The 19,315-nt window shown below is 28.6% G+C and overlaps 1 protein-coding gene across 1 annotated transcript in view; it reads left to right on the top strand.

Annotated features, from left to right (window-relative positions):
- The first annotated feature begins 8,736 nt into the window (after positions 1-8,736).
- LOC111028373 (transmembrane protease serine 9-like) overlaps positions 8,737-19,315 on the top strand; it is a 17,689-nt gene continuing 7,110 nt past the window's right edge. Inside the window, exon 1 of the mRNA XM_022306999.1 lies at positions 8,737-9,102. Coding sequence (XP_022162691.1) covers positions 8,913-9,102 — 190 coding nt within the window. The 5' untranslated portion in view covers positions 8,737-8,912. The remainder of the gene's footprint in view (positions 9,103-19,315) is intronic.

Raw genomic sequence — 19,315 nt, 5'->3', positions numbered from 1 at the left:
CCTTTACTAAGGTAAAGAAAGAAGATCAACCCAACAAACTCATACAAATAGTTGTGGTATGGCTACGTTTTTATAGGCGTTTGTAATGTAAGTATGTCGTTTACCTTTTGTTTAGTATTTGTTTATCGATATAATTACAATTTTCAATTATTAGTCTTATAGGCTGCTATAGTGGAGTAGTTTGAGCCGCTCGAGGTTTTTTTATTGGTGATGTCTTAGTCTTATGTATATAAAATGCAAATACCACTCACTCACTCACTTATTCATTGCTACAACTCAAAAACTACTAAACGTACAAACTTGAAATAATTCGGAAAAGTGGTTTCTCCAATGCTCCATTAAGAGATATATCAAGTGTTAAACCAATCCGCGAATTGCAGTTGCCCATTCAAATCGAATTATTTCACAAAGTCAGTTATACTGACTCCGATTTGTCCATGATTTGAGCAATAACACTTGTAGACATTCAAACCTAGATACATCTAAATAGCGTATAAACTATAAAGGATTTGCTACAAAAAACTGCACACTTTCGAAGCCGTGATTTTCAGTATATTTCTGTATAGATAATAAAATAATATGGTATTTAAATAGCCCCCTCCCCTCGATTGAGCTCCAGCTACGCTATTGGGCTGCGGTTACTCATTTGAGTGGTGGCCGGCAACATAAAATATTAAAATATAGAATATAATTTCATTCTATATACCTATATCAGTACGAATCATGCATAACACAATCATTTAATAAATGTCTACCTAGCCACCTAATAAGGGTCATGGTTAATACCTACGCGGTTAAAAAATCTTGTAAGTTCGTGATTAACTTTTAACAATTTTGTTGAATGTGTGATAATTGTTCAAACTGAAAATGTCTTTATGTGTCCATCGACATTACGGTATTCCACAACGAACTTTTATTGCCGTATATATAGACTAAAGTCCTACTAAACTGTTGCAAAGAACATTACGGGAGTAACTCACCCACTTGATAGTATTTTGTACCCTAAAGTAATTAAACAAAACGTTTCGATATGTTCAACTATATCACATAGCCACAAATAAAGGAGAGAGGCTTACGTAACGCTGGTGGAAAAAAACATTTGCTGTCCGATAGAAAAAATAGTATATTATACGGCAAGGGCGGGAGGTCAGAAATTTCAGTATGTTTCTGTCAGACGTTTGTGGCACTAGCCACAGGTGAGAGATGCAATTCGCTCAATACTGAAATTGGTATCCCACATACGAGCCACACATACGATTTTGTGTCATGTCTCTGTTTCATAATATTATAGTCATATAGAACATCTATATATAGCTAATATCCAGCATACATATTTTAATCTGATTTGGACTGCAACACGCTTGTTCGCTTCGTAGTGTATACTTCCACTTTTTCACTCAATAGATTCTGACATTCTCCTTTTACCACCCCCCTATCAGTAGGACGGAAAAAATTATACTATTATTACAAATAATGAATGTTTCAATAATCGGCATCAAAAATAAACTTGCAATGCCAGTGTAACACAAAAAATAGTTTTCTATGTAGTCCCTTAAAATTTGATCCAAACGTTTCAATTAAATATAGAGTACCTAACAATGGGGTACTGACGGGAGGCGAGGGTGTCATATCCCTTTTTGGCTTATTTTTGTCATATAAAAACACAATATATTATAATGTAATGAATGTATATATAACGTGGTCTGAGAATAGTCAAAAATTCAAACCCTCCTCTCAAAAAAACTGAGCACACCACTGTTACCTAACTGTTTAGGAGTTGTAAAATTTTGTAAGTTCATATTTTCCGTTGTACAATGTATGAATATTTTATGTATGAATAATTTTTAATTTTTAATTCCATCGGTTTTAGAAGATATACAGATAAGTTATGCTGTACAAAAAAGTGTCGACCGGTTTGTTACCTACCATCAATAGTGAGGGGTACCTTGCCATCATATTTAAACTAGGTTTAATAAAAAAAAAACAGTTATTTACATTTTTCACAAACGTTTAAAATTTGAAACATAAGTGATTTTTTAGTTAAATGAGAATTTTATTTTTAGATTGCGCCTTATCTTTTATGTAGTTTTTTATTATTGGGTATAAATATTGATATTTTTTAAGAGGTGTTGGTTAGGTATCATTAGTTATTTTACTCCAAATCATCAATATAATAATATCATATAACTATAATATAAGTATATTACTATGTTAGGTACCTATAACAGTATAACTTATATTACTAGTTTGCTCTATTAAATGAATTTCGTATTGTGAGTCACTTAATATTATAAGAAACCTATCTCTCATATCTGTACAATTGTAGTGATTTGAGCTCCACCCAGAATCGTGTGATGAGATTAAAGAGTTTAGACGGTTTTATAATTTTTTAAAGTTGGCTGTGTTACTAAAATAATTATATTATAAGATATTAAAATGTAATTTTTATTTGAACATACATATATAAATATTTAATTTTGATTGATTTTTTAATGAAATTTGCAAGGTAATAATTATTTTTTATTACCATTTACCATGGTTAGTATTGGTTACTGCTGAACAGTTACATCCTGGTGAGACATAACATGATAATATATTAATACATAATTGGTATGATATTAATTTGGCTAAATAATTTACAACATTGCATAGTGGTTGTATGTTGTATGATACATTTTCTCATCAGTCTAGAAATTAATGTTTTGGCATTAAATTATGACTAGGTCTGGGATAGTGGGATTTATATGTAATAAAAAACCAAAAATATTCAATAAAAGAAATTCGAAAATATGTAAACGTGTTAAATTAAAATACAATTTTAAATAATTTAGTCGATTCGAAGTAAAATAATGACAAACCATGTAGTGTTTTAAATTTTCAAAATTAAAACACGGTGATTTGGTTTTTACACTTACCCTCACCTATAAAATATGTAGTAAAAAATATGTAATAAAAAAAAATTTAAAAATATGTAAGCGTGTTAAATTTAAATACCTATATATCTATATACACTTACAATTTTTTATAGTAGGTACTATTATTGAAGTATAAATGTATAATACTACTAAACCACCAATTTTGATGCTGAAATCGAGAAATTATTTTAAATATTGGATTTTTTTGTCAAAATTAATGAAATATGTAAAATAAAAAGCAGACATTTTATAAATAATGTATACCTATGAATTCATGACCAAATATGTAAAAACATGCAAAATAAAATATGTATTAGTTTATTGCAAATCACGTGAAACGATTTTATAATTTACAACGATTAATTTATCATGTTTTAGTAAAAATACATATTTATATACGAATCCCAACTCTACTTATGACTTATGTATAGGAGTGGATCAAATTTATACTGCCGATAATAATAATTTAGGGATTCATTTGCCTTTTACATTTGTGCAGTGAATAGGTCCAAAAATGCATTATTAGAGTATATTTATAAAAATAAATTTCATGACATTAGAACCCTACTCGTATAATATGATCTAAAATAAATACTCATTAAAGACAATGGGTATTGTGAACGCGCCCTCCCAACAATATGTTCAGTTGGACCCATTATTTTTCTGAAGAATAAACAAAAGTAAATAATGAATTAAACAGGCAGGTACCTATAATCTTATAATTTAAACGGGTATCGTCGTTTTCGGCCAGTGATTTTTTTATTGACATTATTACCAACAACTGCAGGGTGAAAAAATATCAAAGTATAACGATTGGCAATTTTACTATTTTTATAGTCTTCACTCTTCAATGTAAGTATAATTTCGTTCATAGTTGATTTTTTGGAAATAAAGATAAACTAGTATTATTCCTTGTTAGTTTTTTGATATAGTATAATGTAAAACGCAGCCCAATTAGTTATAGTTATGTGTCCTATGACTGTATAGGCAATAGAGCTTATGGTAGTATTGAACAACGGTTCCCAAACTTTTTTTTACGCGATGCCTTTTTTTGGACCCGATTTAGCCATGGCGCCCTGCTGTGAATAACACGAAAGACAGAACAAAAAAAATACTCATTGATAACCATAAACCGTAGAACGCGGTGCCGAAAGTGCTCAGTTTGGGAACAACAGTTATAGAGCATAGATTCTTAACCGGGGGTCCGTAGATGGTTACTCGGGGGTCCACGGGTAGGCTGAGTTTGTTTGAAATAAGCCAAAAATAAATTTGTTTGAAATTAATTCATAATATTATTTGATGAACCTTTGAAGTAGAAACTGTACATTTATAATACATAATAGTTAAGATAAGTAAATATGTCAATTCAAAGACGAGCAGTGACACGCGTCCACAGCGTCCGAAAAAATAAACGCATTTATAAATAAAATTTCCCTTTGGAAAAGAAGACTTCAATCGGAAAATTTAGCAGACTTTCCAACACGAGCTTTCAAAAAATAATATTGTTTTATCCAGTTCCATAAAAACGCAAATTTGTGCAAATCTCGATGTGCCTGAAAACGTATTTGACAATTATTTGGATTTTACATACTCGAAAGCAGAAATATGGTTACGTAGAGTTCTTTTCTAGTAGACTTAATGCAATATTAATGATTCAGACTTTGTTATGTATGCATTAATTGATTTGAGATCAAAAGAAATGGCACATCCCTGATTTCAAACAAAAAAAATGTAATCGAATTTTGGTGTTCGTTGATGAATGCTTATCCGCGAGCTCTGATTATATTCGCTATTACATAGTTCTATGAGTCTGGATTTTCTACTATAGTCAAAATTAAAACTAAGGCAAGAAATCGAATATACATTGGCCATTAAGGACGATATGCGAATTGCTCTGTCCAATACGGCCCCAAATTTCAAGGCAATACTGCAATCAAAAAACAGCAAATGTCACATTGAAACTTGTTTTCAACTATTATAAAAAGTGATTAATCACAATAATTTAATATTGTATCAAGTTTTAGTATTATCATTAAATTAATATTTTTTTTGATGGTGGGGAGGGGGTCCGTGATTAATGATTATATTTTATACTTCAAAGGGGTCCATGGCCCAGAAAAGGTTAAGAGTCTATGGTAGCACAGAGTAATGAGAATATGTTATACCTTATCCTTTCCATCTTATCTAATATATAATAATATGTTTTTTTTTTTTATTATTATTATGGTATCGAGGACTGGAGGAGGAACTATGGTGCCAGTAATTTTCTCCTCCAGCCCCTTTATAATAATATGTTATACTATAGGCATTATAGAAAACAATTAGGTACTTCGATATTATGTACATTTTTTTATCATAATTATTATTATATTGGTTTTATAAGATTGTATTGATTTTTATTCAACTAATGTATTAAGAAATCTTAACTTTCTACATATTCAAGAATGCATATTTTGTTATCTTATTATATTATTATATAGGTATGTATTATTAGACTATATACAATTTTATTCCATTAATGTATTATGTCATAACAGTTTATTGCCAATTGTTTTATTTTATTATTTTTTCACGCAGTTGAAGGTAACAATGTTAAAAAAACCACTGGCCAAAAAGTAACACTGGCCGATAAGGGAAGGGTAAATTTTGACCAAAAAAGGGAGCCGCCCATTTGCACTGATGAAATTATAATATATTTTGAATAATATTTATATAAATCGATTACTTGATACAATTTTTTCTTACGTCATATTTTATTTATTAAATACCTACCTATATGTTAATCAATTTAATCCAACTTTTTCATCTAATGTTTTTGAGTTCCTTAACACAATTGACTGCACTTATAATTATAATAATAAAACAAATTGAGTTGTATTCAATTAAAATAAAAAAAATAATGTTTAATACCATACATTTAAATAGCAACTCATAAGTATATAATTAAATTTATTGTATCTATATAATTATAAATAGGTAATATGGTAGGTATCAGTTGATAATAGCAAAACAAAAAAACAAGGTGTTTTTTATTTTTATTATATAATTTAAAACTGTTATTATTTTAAACATGTGTTTTTTAAGACACTATGCCACTTTGGCTATATAATTAATTCAGGATAATTTAATTTTAAGATAAATGTATTTATATATTTTATCGTCATAACTTTTGTTGTGGCTCAATTAGAATATTAAAATTTATTCAATTTCAAGATTGTTGGACAAGGAAAAAATAAATCCTTTACTGTTAGAATTTTAAAGTTAAATTTTTTTATAATTTTGTATCAGCAGCTTACGATGTATTTTTAAATGAGAAGGGGGGCTTAAAATTTAATGATTTCTCATAGTTGTTTCGAGTTACAAGGTTCGATTTTGAACATTAAAGTAGATGTACATTATGCCTTCTTAATTTTATAGTTATGATACATAAAATATATTTAAAAAAAACTTTTTTCGTTAAAATAATGGGCAATAAAATACAATTACATTTTTATTTTGACTAATCTAATAATTTCAGATATTTATGTGAGAGAATTCAGACAATATATCTATATTATAGCTTTTGTCAATATTCTGTTTTATTTATGTTGGCTGTACCTAATCCATTCAACATATATGGATCTATTAAATTATTGCCTACTAGTTTTCTACAGCTAAAATTTGAGAAATATAAATCAATAAAAAAAAATTTATACCGACTAAATATTTTTGCAAACATATATTATATATTGTAAAATAATAGGTATAATGCATGTAGTATATAATATATACTAATATACATAGTACCTACTATACACACCTAATATATAAAATACCTATATTATTATATTAAACATTTATAATATAGTACCAAGTGGTAGGTTTCGAAAAAGTAAAAGAGACGCTTTTATAATTTGGACAACGGGACTCGTAAAGTGTGAACATACCCATAATATTATGTACCTACCTAATATTGTAAATGATATTACATGTTATCGTGGTACGTTTGTATATTACGTAATACCTGTATACGTTAATGTATGCATACGAGTAAAATGACTGCGGAGTGCGGATATTATACTTACCTACGATGCAATAATAATATTATACTTACATACCTACACACGACACATTTATATTTAATATACTTATAAATTATAATAGAGTGGTATTGTTGACTGTCGTATAGATATTTGAGAACCATTCTGCTCTGAAATCATTACATTGTACATATACTATACAAAAATCGTAGCCAACAGGTTCGTATTAATGATGTGGTGAGTTCCTTAAATCTTTTTAATGATGTGGTGTTATGTATTGTTTTAGGACCATTGCTATTTATTGTATATTTAAATGACTTACTTAATTTGGATACTGAATACTCTATTTTCTGTTTTGCGGATGACGCAACGATTCTAATTCATGATTTAAATAACATTAATTTAATGCACTAAGTATAAAAAATTATGACATCTCTAAAAAAATAATTTAATGCAAATTCTTTAGCAATTAGTTTTAGTAAAACATGTTATCTATCTTTTTCCATATCGAAAATTAGAAGTCTTGATATTAATAAACCCATTAAAATACACAGTTATAATATATTATATTTTACGGGTACTTGTAGTTGTGACTGCACATATATAAGAGGTGCAGAATCTGTGAAGTGTCTTGGTGCCATTATTGACAGATTTTTAAATTGAATTTACATAGATTTAACTATTAGAAGATTCAGGAGTATGTTTGGTAGGTCTATACCATTAAAAAATATTTTATCACCTAGCATTTATAAAAATGGTTTTCCTCGCCATTGCAGTCAGCTTATTCTTACGAAATTAGTATGTGCGGTGGTACCTTCGATAAGTTTGCTAAGAACTGCTAACATGCTAAAAACAATGTATTTAAAATAAATAAATATAATACCGAATTTGGTAAAAAAGATCCATTTAATATAGCTATACATTTATGCATGCAATATGATATCCCTATTAAACATTTTAATAGCTATGATTAATAGAAAAAGTAAGTTAAGTATACGATAAAAAATTGTTTGTAAATACCTATTTATTATCAATTGCAATAATATATTTATTGATATTTATTATTGTTATTATTTATTACTATTAAGTTATTTGATAATGAGGATAAATTAATGTAATTATTTTTTCATTTGTATTATATTACCTCTGAAATAATAACTGTTGTCCCCTTCACACGACGTGACTTTTAGAGACAATGATTTATTATTTTTATAATTTATTCATATTTAAAATTTTAAAATTATTTGTTTCTTTAATATTTCTTTAAATGAAAAATAAACATATTATTATTACTATACTGCATGTAGAACCTACTATACAGTATACGGGGTGTCTCGTAATGACCATGTCAATAACTTTTTTTATTAATAATATATTTGAGCGCTACAATGTATTGAAATGGCTTATAATATTTGTGTATAATAATTATGGGTTACTTAAAAATTTAAATAATTAGAAATATTCGATTTTGGTGTTCGTAAAAAAAAACAGATAGTCAATTTTTAGTATTTAAAGCGTACTTATTCTAAAATATTTTAAAATTTGATTAAAATATGATTTACGTTCATTATTCAAACAAATACATATTATTAAATGCATACAGGCTGTAGTCACTAGGTATATGGGAAAAACACATGGTTGAGACACCCTGTACATTGTACAGTGTACGTACATGTTGCTATCGTATAATAAACTGCCGGAGCGACATTAAGTAGTAGTACCTATAGTTGTAGTAGTAGATGAAGAAGAAGAAGAAGTAACCGCAACCGCGTACAAGATTCTCAATAAATGGCGGGCGCGTCTCGTGACCAACGGTCAGTTGCACTGATTGCCGGCACCACAGCCGGTCGTAGTGCGAAATCGTTTTGCCGCCGCCGTCGCATTTCGATTCAAACGCTGTTGTCATCATCGCCATTATAATATTGCGATTTAAAGGCCGCACCGTCCCGTGCAGACAGCAGAGAAACCACCTGAGACGATGAAATCTTCCGGGCCGGACCGGCCTGCAGATGAGCAGCGACCTTCTCGTAATCATTACTGCCTTCCTCTGAGGATGCAGGCCACCACCATCTTATTAATTCTGCTCCTGCACTTTGTCTCTTCGACCTTGTCCCTGAGGAATGAAGTGTACCGCGAAACATACACCGACGACGCTGTCATACTCGAAGGTAAGGACTAAGGGTGACTTGGGACTCCTCGTTATTACCTACAAATAAATAAATATATTGGTGGATAGGAAAGTTTGTTGTTGTCATCTTAAAAGACAATATTTTGAATTATTAATCTTTTCTGATGGATCTCTCCTGAAACAACTAAATTTTATATTTAACATAATATTTTTATTTATAGATATTTTTTTCGTTCAACACTTCATTTTTGCAAACGTAATTTGCATTCTTCCACGGTATATCGTATTCAAATGTGTTTTAAATATAGTTAACTATATTCAAAAACGGGTTTCGTGTTTTTTTTATTAGTTCGTTTTTTCATCTCATTATATATCGTCGCGATTCTGAATATAACATGTGATATTTCGACTGGAGGCCAGTCTAATTTTTAATTTAATCAGTTAAAATAATCGATGCAATAATATATTAAAACTGCTTAAATAAAGACTTCCAAAAATAATGTCCAAACTTTAATTTAGTATTTTTTTCAAGCGTAAATTTAAGGAATGTAATATATAAACAGATGTCAAAAATACATTGTGTTAATGTATAAATTGCATTATATAAGTTTACTTTAAGTTGTGTACGTCCTTACGAATTTTATTAAAATAAAAAATAAATTCATGACTCACGATGATTAGGTAAGTAGTTGAGAAGCTTCTTACATTAAACGTATTTATATCCTATAATATATTTTTAAAGTATAAAATGTTAAGTTTCAAAAAATTAAGTTTATTATAAAATTGTTTTATTTTAAATTTTTTATATAAAGACTTGTTGTGCCTATTCAATTGTCTTTAAATAACTTTCTTAACTGTCATAAAATGTTTATTTAGTATGAATAAATATATTTTTATGAAGTCGATTATTTTGTTTTTCATACTATGGTTAATTTATATTTACACGTGTTGACATAATGAAATGTGTAGCTGATAATGTTTGTACAGTAATTATCTATTATTCGGTTTCTATGGTTAATAAATGATATAATTTACAGTTTAGGATTTAAACTGTATAAACTTTAAAGGGTTGTACATATTATTATGTTTGATTCTATTCATTAAGCTGAACAACTCCATTTCAAAAATGTACATGTTTACATATTATTGCATTAAAATGAAATAGATAGGTATATTTCTATCATTATTAACATTATAAACTTAAAATAAAATCAACGTTACTTCGTAATAAGTGTTATATTTTATACTTGTATAGTAATTCATAATCCTCTTGTGCATACTTGAGACGAAATATTATTTGTTTTTTTTTTTAAATAAAAGGCTTATTATATTTATATTCTATAATATAAATAATTATGCGGTTGTACAATTATTACTCTTTTGTGATAAAAAAAAAAATGTAGACAATAATTATAAGTAATTTTATTTTCAAACCACATGCTGGCACAATTTATGACATTTGAAAACGACTTAGACGTGTGCGTTATAATTTACATGCATCTACTATGCAATAAAAATTAAACCACACAACTATAGTTTGAAATATTTTATTTCTTATTGACCATCAATGATAATATTTTATCACTGTGTTAAAAATTAAATTACTTAACTGACAATATAAAATAGGGAAAATAAATCATTTTAGTAGTATTATATTAATTATTAGGGTATAATTCTGATGACATTGTTTGTTAAGAAGAAAGTCTATTATAACTATTTTTGACTAATCGTCTTCTAACGAGTTCAGTAATTTACTTTTCTCAATCACGGTAGATCGATTATACTGATATTTATATTATCCAATAGTTTTGACTTTTCATAAAAACATTGAAATTATAACTTATTAACTTTTTTCAAGTCGTAATCAAATATTGTATTACACTGATCACGATTGCCTATGAATATTATGACAAAATAATAAATATGAAGCACTAACAATACGATATTACGATTCAACTTTTATCCTGCAGACATATTTTTAATTGGATTTTAAACTTTATGTATAGTACCATTTATACTTAATGTGTATCATTATTATTATAAATTGTATAAACATAACCATCACGAAATAGATAGGTAAAAAAATGATTTTATTATTTAGTACTCAGGCTTCAGAGGGATGGATTTTTGAGGTAATTGAAATTCAAATCGTTTAATTCAATATAATTTCTCCTCCTATTATAATTCCATGTAAATGTAATTGCGTTCTATTTAATCCAACAAAAACATAATTTATTCAGTATCACGCGTGTTATTATAAATCCTGAATACGGGTGCGTCTCGTGAAAAATGTTGGACCTCGCACGTCTGTTCTATATGCGTATAATACTATAATGTATTATGATTATACATAGCGATGTATAATACCTAGTCGTCCGAATACAATGTAGGTATACCAAATAAAATTTTAATATTTATTTTGCAATCAGCACGTCTGTCAACTTCTACTCGATGTAAAATATACATTATATGTACGTACCTATTCGATTCCGGTGGGCGGTCACTTACTCGAGAAGGAATAAATCGCTATCATCCTATTATATACGATCCCACTAAACTCGTATACGCATTTGCAGTATTTATTTGTATTATCCTAGTCAACACATTTTTCGAACTTGAAACGAGTGGGTAGTAGGTATTATCACCACACTCGCATATTATATAGGTACCTATTCATTTCATCAGCTCATCGCAACAGTAAAGATGTTGGGACACACACGAAGAATAATGTTGTTATTGTTGAGCCGAGGGCTAAGGTATTGGCGGTTAAGATTGAAAAAAATCGAACGAAAATTACTGTATACTTACAAATGACTTACTCGGCCGATGTGAACACGTTGTCCTGCGTCAAGGTCGCCGGCCAATGCGACACAGGTTCAATGACAGCGACGGCGGAGGCGGCAGCGCAAAAAAGTATCCGTTTGTTTACATGCGATTTCAATATATATTTATTTATTCGATGAATTCGTTGTCTGCTGCAATAATTCACTTCTTAAGTATTGATTATAATTTTAAATTTATATTCGACGTATCATCGAGAGACACATGATCAAATTAACGGTTTTTTGTTATCTTGCACATAATTGGTATAATATTTGTACTCAATAGTGATAGTGATTTAGACAATTCGTGGTTCATGCGTGTGGTGTTTTTCCGTAAAAATCAACGAACCATAATAATAGTCATAATTTGAATCATCCCACACGAGTGTCGTCCCTAATACTCTGCAGCTTATACGCATATACGCCATGATATAACAAACAGTATATTAATACGCGTTACTATATGGATACTAAAACCTACATTTTTTTTTTTTAGTGCAAAAATATATATAATATGTTACCAAAAATTAAATGTGAAAAAAACTAATTCGGACGGTCGTTCACACTGTGTGAACTCTGGAGCACTATGCAAATACCGTTTTGGGTTTGGCTAAGAGTCGAAAAAATCGTTCCAATAGAATTATACTATAAAATCGTTAGAAATAAAAAATCTGTATTATAAGGAGGCGGGAATGAATAAAAATGTTGGTAGGTATCTAGTAAATTTTGATTCAGTATCTTATTTGAAATTATTGTAACCGTTATAAAACGTGCAACAATTTATTAAAAGAAATACTGTGCACTGTGCATATACAAACGTTACAATTGTAGCGAAATTGTTAGTTGTATTTTTTCCTTCAAAATAGGTACTAATTATAAGTTATTATATATTATATTTTTATGGTCGTAATGGAGATTTATAGTTTTTTAGAAAATAATGGATTGAGACTTAGAAATTTGGAAAAAAAATGTTTTTCTGGATTGTACCTACCTATTTATTGTTTTGGAAATGTATTTGATTACAAATATATTATGGTAGTAAAGAATCGGTAATACATTTCGGTTGAAAATTATTTTATTTGAAAAAGTACACGTTTGGAAATTAACCGTTGGCAAATATTATTTTAGAATTGAAATTTGTCAGAATAGTATTAGCTCAGAGACCATTTTGTTGAAAATATTTATTTCTGGAATAATATATTTCAAATTGATTATATTCCAAGATAATATGATTCAATTAAAATATAATTCTAACAATATTAAGTGTTATTTTTCAACAAATATATTTGGTGCCGAACGAATAATTTTCCGAATTTTTATGCTCTCCTGTAATTGTAACTTGCAATATTTTAATAAAATTATATTCGATATTAAATCATACATTTTGATTATAACTTAAGACCAACATTTTGATTCTAATGTAATTTTTCTTGATCGACAATAACTTTAATGTATAAACTTTATTCATGTAGGCGCTGTTTAAGAAATATTTCACTACTTCTAGATTAATGAGTAATACAAACCGTATATCTAACCAGTTTATTAGGTAAAATTACAGTCATCTATCAGACATCTCCGGTCAGATAGAAAAAATCCATTACAGGACATTCCTCCGTGTACTCTATACGAATTAAACTTCGTACGCACTCACAAAAACACATACATAATAAGAATATTAATATTCTACTCGCGATCTTATAGTAATCTATTGGTGACACACCAAATAAATACATTCTCCGTTGTATACGATTTTATGATTTAAAAAAAAAATCCCTTTTCGGTATCGGGTATATTATATGGATTAATTAGATTACTATACCATCTCGAATTAAACAATACTAGTTCTGCAGTATAACTTAAAATAGCTTTTATATCGTCAAACTTCAATATTTCTAGCTAAAACGTTATAATTTTAGAATAATTAAGTGACACAATGGATAAAATATGGATGTACGTATTAGCTTTCATATATAACACTTATTAACACAATGTGTCAATGTTTAATAGTTGATCTATCGAGTATTCTATTTTTAAGTTGACTAAAATAGCCTATGTATAAGTATGATAGATAGGTATTATGTATAGTATACATTATACCTTAGTGGCTTAGTATATTTTAGTGGGTATCCAATTTAGTCAGATAAACCAGAAGCAAAATGTAACTTGCAAACAGGTGGCAAGGTCAGGACGAGTTACATAAATAAAACATATAAACACACAAGTGTTCAAAAGGAGTAGGTAATTGAATAATTACTAAATATGAAAATTAATCACCACTGTGTATTATTAATACATTTTATATTCATGTATTCTGTTAAATATTAAACTGGTATCGTTTTAACCACACATAGTTTTATTCAAGTTTTTATTATCATAATAGTCATAACTAATAAGAATAAATAACACAAATGATATATTGTATTCTTAAAATTGTATTTATATCAAAATGTAATTATTCAAATGAGATTAACTATACGCGTATGAGTAAATTTGTTTTCATGTTTCACTGTATCCTCAAATAAAATATAATAAATTGAACATTTAAAACAACCATGTTTTTATATGTGAAATAATTACAATATTAGATACAAATACATAAATTATAATTATACGTATAGAGTGCTGATTTATGATCATAGAGTTGCACATAATAAGACATAACTCATTACTTAATACAGATATAATATTATAGAAAATAACAGACAATTTGTTTAAATAAACATATACCAGGTATCTGAAATACCTTCATATGATACCCATAATATATTACCACAAAATTATTAGTTACATTTTCATATAGTAGGTGTCTCATTAGTCATTATAGATCTTAAGATTGCATTTGACATATTTAATATATATTCTTTTTTTAATGTATCTTAATTTTGAATATAATATGATGGTATCTAAAATAAAAACAATAAAAAAAAAAATCAGTATTCGAAAATACAGTAGTAATAACATTAATAATTTGTTAAAGGCAACGAAAAACACGAAGAATTAGTAAAAATGTAGTTATCAATTATTCATTAGTATCAATATAATAATATAATATCAGTATTCGTAATAACTATGTCATTATCAAAATTTAATAGTCAACACAATTTTTACATTTCAAAAATACAGTATGGGCCGGCTGATTCATTTACAAGTTTAAAATTGAAATTTGAGATACATTGAGTTGGTTTTGAAAATGAAATGTTCGTTCTTCAGACAAAAGTATACAAAACACAAACACGTGAAATAATTTATTATGATACAGAGTTTACTTCTAAATATTGTTCGTCAATTTTGATAGTAATTAAGGAATTGGATCAAATGGAAAATTTGATACATTTTTGAACTAAATATTGTAACCGTATATTCAATTGTTATTTGTTATAATTAGTCTCATGGGTCTCAAACTCTTGAAGACACTTTATTATTATTGGAAGATATTTTAGTATTTAGTCATAATTGTCGACTAGTATAAATACAATTAAATATTATTATCAGAAACCCGAAATATTCTCACAATTTGGCCAATGCATGTGTCGTATTATATGTGTAACACAGTCCATCTAAACAATTATTGCCCTAGATCTCTATTCCGAAGAAATATTTAGCATTATGTGAGGATGTACGTAATAATAAATGGTTGTTTTGTGAGGAAAAAACAAAACACACACACACACACACGTTTTTATTTCCGGTTTTCGTCGATTTCCGATCTAACACAAGCTGGTAGCTGAGTATATTCTGTCGACCGTCGTATGTAGGCGCATGCCGCATATAAAATGTATTATGCTCGACGCTGTGATGCAAATAATTTATCACAGAAATGTTCGTTATCAAAATACTATCACTGGCGTATGTCGACATAACTCCTTATTCGGTCGTAGGTAGATAGTACTAGACTCGAAATAAATAATATAAATATGCAGATTAACGGTCGGGCGACTTGACAATAGACAATAATAGTATATAATATCTATTAGGTGCACTATCAGATGAAAAAAAATAACGTTGCCAAAAATTCAATAAGTACAGGTTTCCTTAATACGTGGATTGCCATAACGACAAACCTTTTCATTTTTTTTATTAGAAATCATCCTCGGAATCTAGGGCCATTGAGCTTTACATATTTTTTTGTTTTTGGTCACATTGTTAATGGTATTCATAAATTAAAAAAATTACATATTGAATTCTACAATATTATTATTCATATATTTGACCGATGACGTTTGTTCCCGATAAGAATTCAAGTATTTTGAAGATAATGCTTAGATCTGTGCTTAGAGCTTCAGTAAGCGATTGGAGATCTTCAAATCCCAATAAGCTCCTCTCCTTACCATATGTTCTACACATTTAATTAAGGAGAGGTTATACCCGTATGTGTTATCTCCGTCTTACTAACTACATGCAACATGGAAAATATTAACATAACCAAATTTTATGTTTAGAAGAATCCACTTTACTGTATATTATTTGTTATGTTAGAGTGAATTGGCTAGGTCAAATATGAGTGAATAGGTCATATTATCGACCTTATGGGTAAGACGTTTATGCAATATATATCAACAATAATAATTTTATTATATTTATCATTTAATTATTCATAAATTAACGAAATTGGATTTGATTAAAAGTAACTCGTTATTTATTGAGTTTATATCAATAAAAAATAGTTAAGTTAAAAATTAAGTTAATGAAAATTTTATTTTAAAAGGTTAAAATTAACTTAACTTTTAACTTAACCTAAACTTTTTAACTTGTTTATGCCCAGGCTTGGATAATATCAATAATTTCGATTCACTCTAATATTAAAAATAACAGAGTAAAACAAATTCTCCTGAACGTAAAATTTGTTATACTATTTTCGTTAGACGAAATTTTTAGAATTTAAGTAAAAACGAATACAACATGACACATGTGGTTATAACGTCCTCTTAAGATTATGTGTTTAAATGCATGTGGGTGTCACAGCAGATACATGTAGGAGGATCTTATTTTTTCAACAAATCCTTTTACGTTTAATGAATTATAAAACGTGTAGGTATAAATGTATAGTACAAATTATCACTGCTCTAGATCAACACTAGATATTGTTGTAATAATTGTACTGGTATTCGGGTTATATATAGGTGCCGTTGAAAGGAACACAAGCAGTTGGGTACATTGGAATGAGATTATTATACATTATTAGGTATATAATATGATTATATCGTTGTTTCGTAGTTCAAATCAATGATTATCTATATCTTTTGCCACATTAGGTACAGCAAATAAAATAAAATAAAATAAAATAAAATATAACCGGAGGCCAAAAATATAGTCGAAATGAAAACGCGCGACTGGCTTGTAACAATCAGATATCGTAGAACAGTAATATGACTTGTTCAAAATATTAATTCTCTTTGTATGTAGTTTGAGACGATGTTGAGTTTTTTTACGTTGAGTCTCGATATGATTTTCATTTTCATCGTACGATAACCCGTTATACAGCAGCTGTACATCACGTGCTGGACGAACTGCAAATATTGTCTGAGATATAATACATTTTTCAAATTTGAAGAACATAACATAGTGGCCTATACTTACCTGTGCATGTATGATAAACTGTGGATTTGTCAAATCCATGATTGTTCGGCAATGATTGACTTACTGCACTGCAGTGTACACATCACGTCAAACATAATTATATATTTAATTAATAGGTTTAAATATACATAGGGTGGGCCACTGTTGTTTTTTTGTCAGATTATCACGGTAAATATACAATATACATATATGTCTAACACAAATAAAACAAATGTAAATACGTGATCTTTAGATAAAAATCTGCATTGTCATAAAGTTATAGCTATGTTTAATCAAGTAGTTGTACATAAATTATATATATAGTTAACGTCCAATCTATCAGTTAGAGTCAGTCACCTTCAGAGAATGGGATTTTTTATGTCACTAAACTGTGTAATATATTAAAAATTATACGAAGAAAAATATCAATAATAATGACTTATAGATAACATTATTAGCTATTATTGCACGAGGGCAGTCTTTAAGGTTTGCTAGGCGATTTCAAAAACAAATCTTCAAGTTATCAAATGTCTTGTTTAAAAATATTATACAGGACAGGTACCTATAATAGGGTTTGATACGATGTTTCTATTTCAACATGATAAAAACGACAAGCCAAAATTATATAAAGAAATGTCTATTTTTAGCAAACTTAAATTTAGAGTTTTTTCTAGAAAAGTATGTTGGACGTGCATTTATTTTTTAACCCAATATTCCAGCTGGGTGTATGATTATAATTATCATAATGATGCTAGTACCTACTACCTACCTACCAGCTGTATTCGAATAGCGACTTAATTATTTGCTAAATTTAAATAAATTGACCACGAAAACGGTGACACGGATTTAGGAGAAAACATGATAAATATGCTATTTTTTTACAGTTAAACATATGTACATATACTTAACACCTGTGTCTTATGTCCAGCTGAAAGACCGCTCGAATTTTATTTTCAAATGAATCGTTTTCACTCAGTTTGGGCTGGTTATATGGGTACCACTATACAGTATATACCACCTATAGGTATAATACGAGTAAACGATACCAAGACACGTTATTGGTGTCGCTGATGTGAATTATATTATTATAGGTACCTACCTCATACATGGTGATTAGCCGTAAGTTTTATTTTGCGCAGCGAAATAACCTACAAACGAATACAAAATGTATAAAATGTATAAAACGTAAGTATATTTATTTATATATTACACTCGCCTTATAATAATATACATAATAATATAATGTAGTACGTACACATTGCATCCCCTCTATACGACAGTAACCCGAGCGTAGTCATGATGTGTGCATTAAAGTATATTGACCCACGTTGACTGTTCAACTTTTAATACAGTATAATATTATTGCGAATGACCAGTTTGGAAGATATTTAAAGCGTAAAAAAAAAAAAGAAAAAGAAAACAAAGTGGCCGAGTCCAAGACTTGATTGTTTATATATATACATGTATTATGTATGTACATAAACTACTACTCTGACCGCTACGAAAAAAAAACCATCTATTTGATATATACAGAAATATTGTTAAAAATACATTAATATAAATGGCGTGCGAATTTATGAGTTTGGATGTGACCCGTGGAGACGTACGACAGATCGTGTGTGTGGGTATTTTGGCAGAGATGTAATTGGTTTCGTGTGATAACACAATGTATAGGTACCAGCTATATATTATACTTATTTAAAATATTTATTATAATGTGTGTGCGTGTGTGTGTGTGTGTGTGTGTGTGTGTCGTGTGTAAAGCAGTGGGAACGGCAACAAAAGTGAATTTCAAACACGTTTTAGGTTTTTTTGGCCGATTCCGATTTGTCTGTACCTACCTAATACCAGCTATACCTCTATTATAATAATACA

This window comes from Myzus persicae, unplaced genomic scaffold (assembly GCF_001856785.1).
Source record: "Myzus persicae strain clone G006 unplaced genomic scaffold, MPER_G0061.0, whole genome shotgun sequence".
NCBI classification, from domain to species: domain Eukaryota; kingdom Metazoa; phylum Arthropoda; class Insecta; order Hemiptera; family Aphididae; genus Myzus; species Myzus persicae.
Note: the sequence above shows the minus strand (reverse complement) of the source record. Positions and strands in the feature narration are given on the sequence as shown.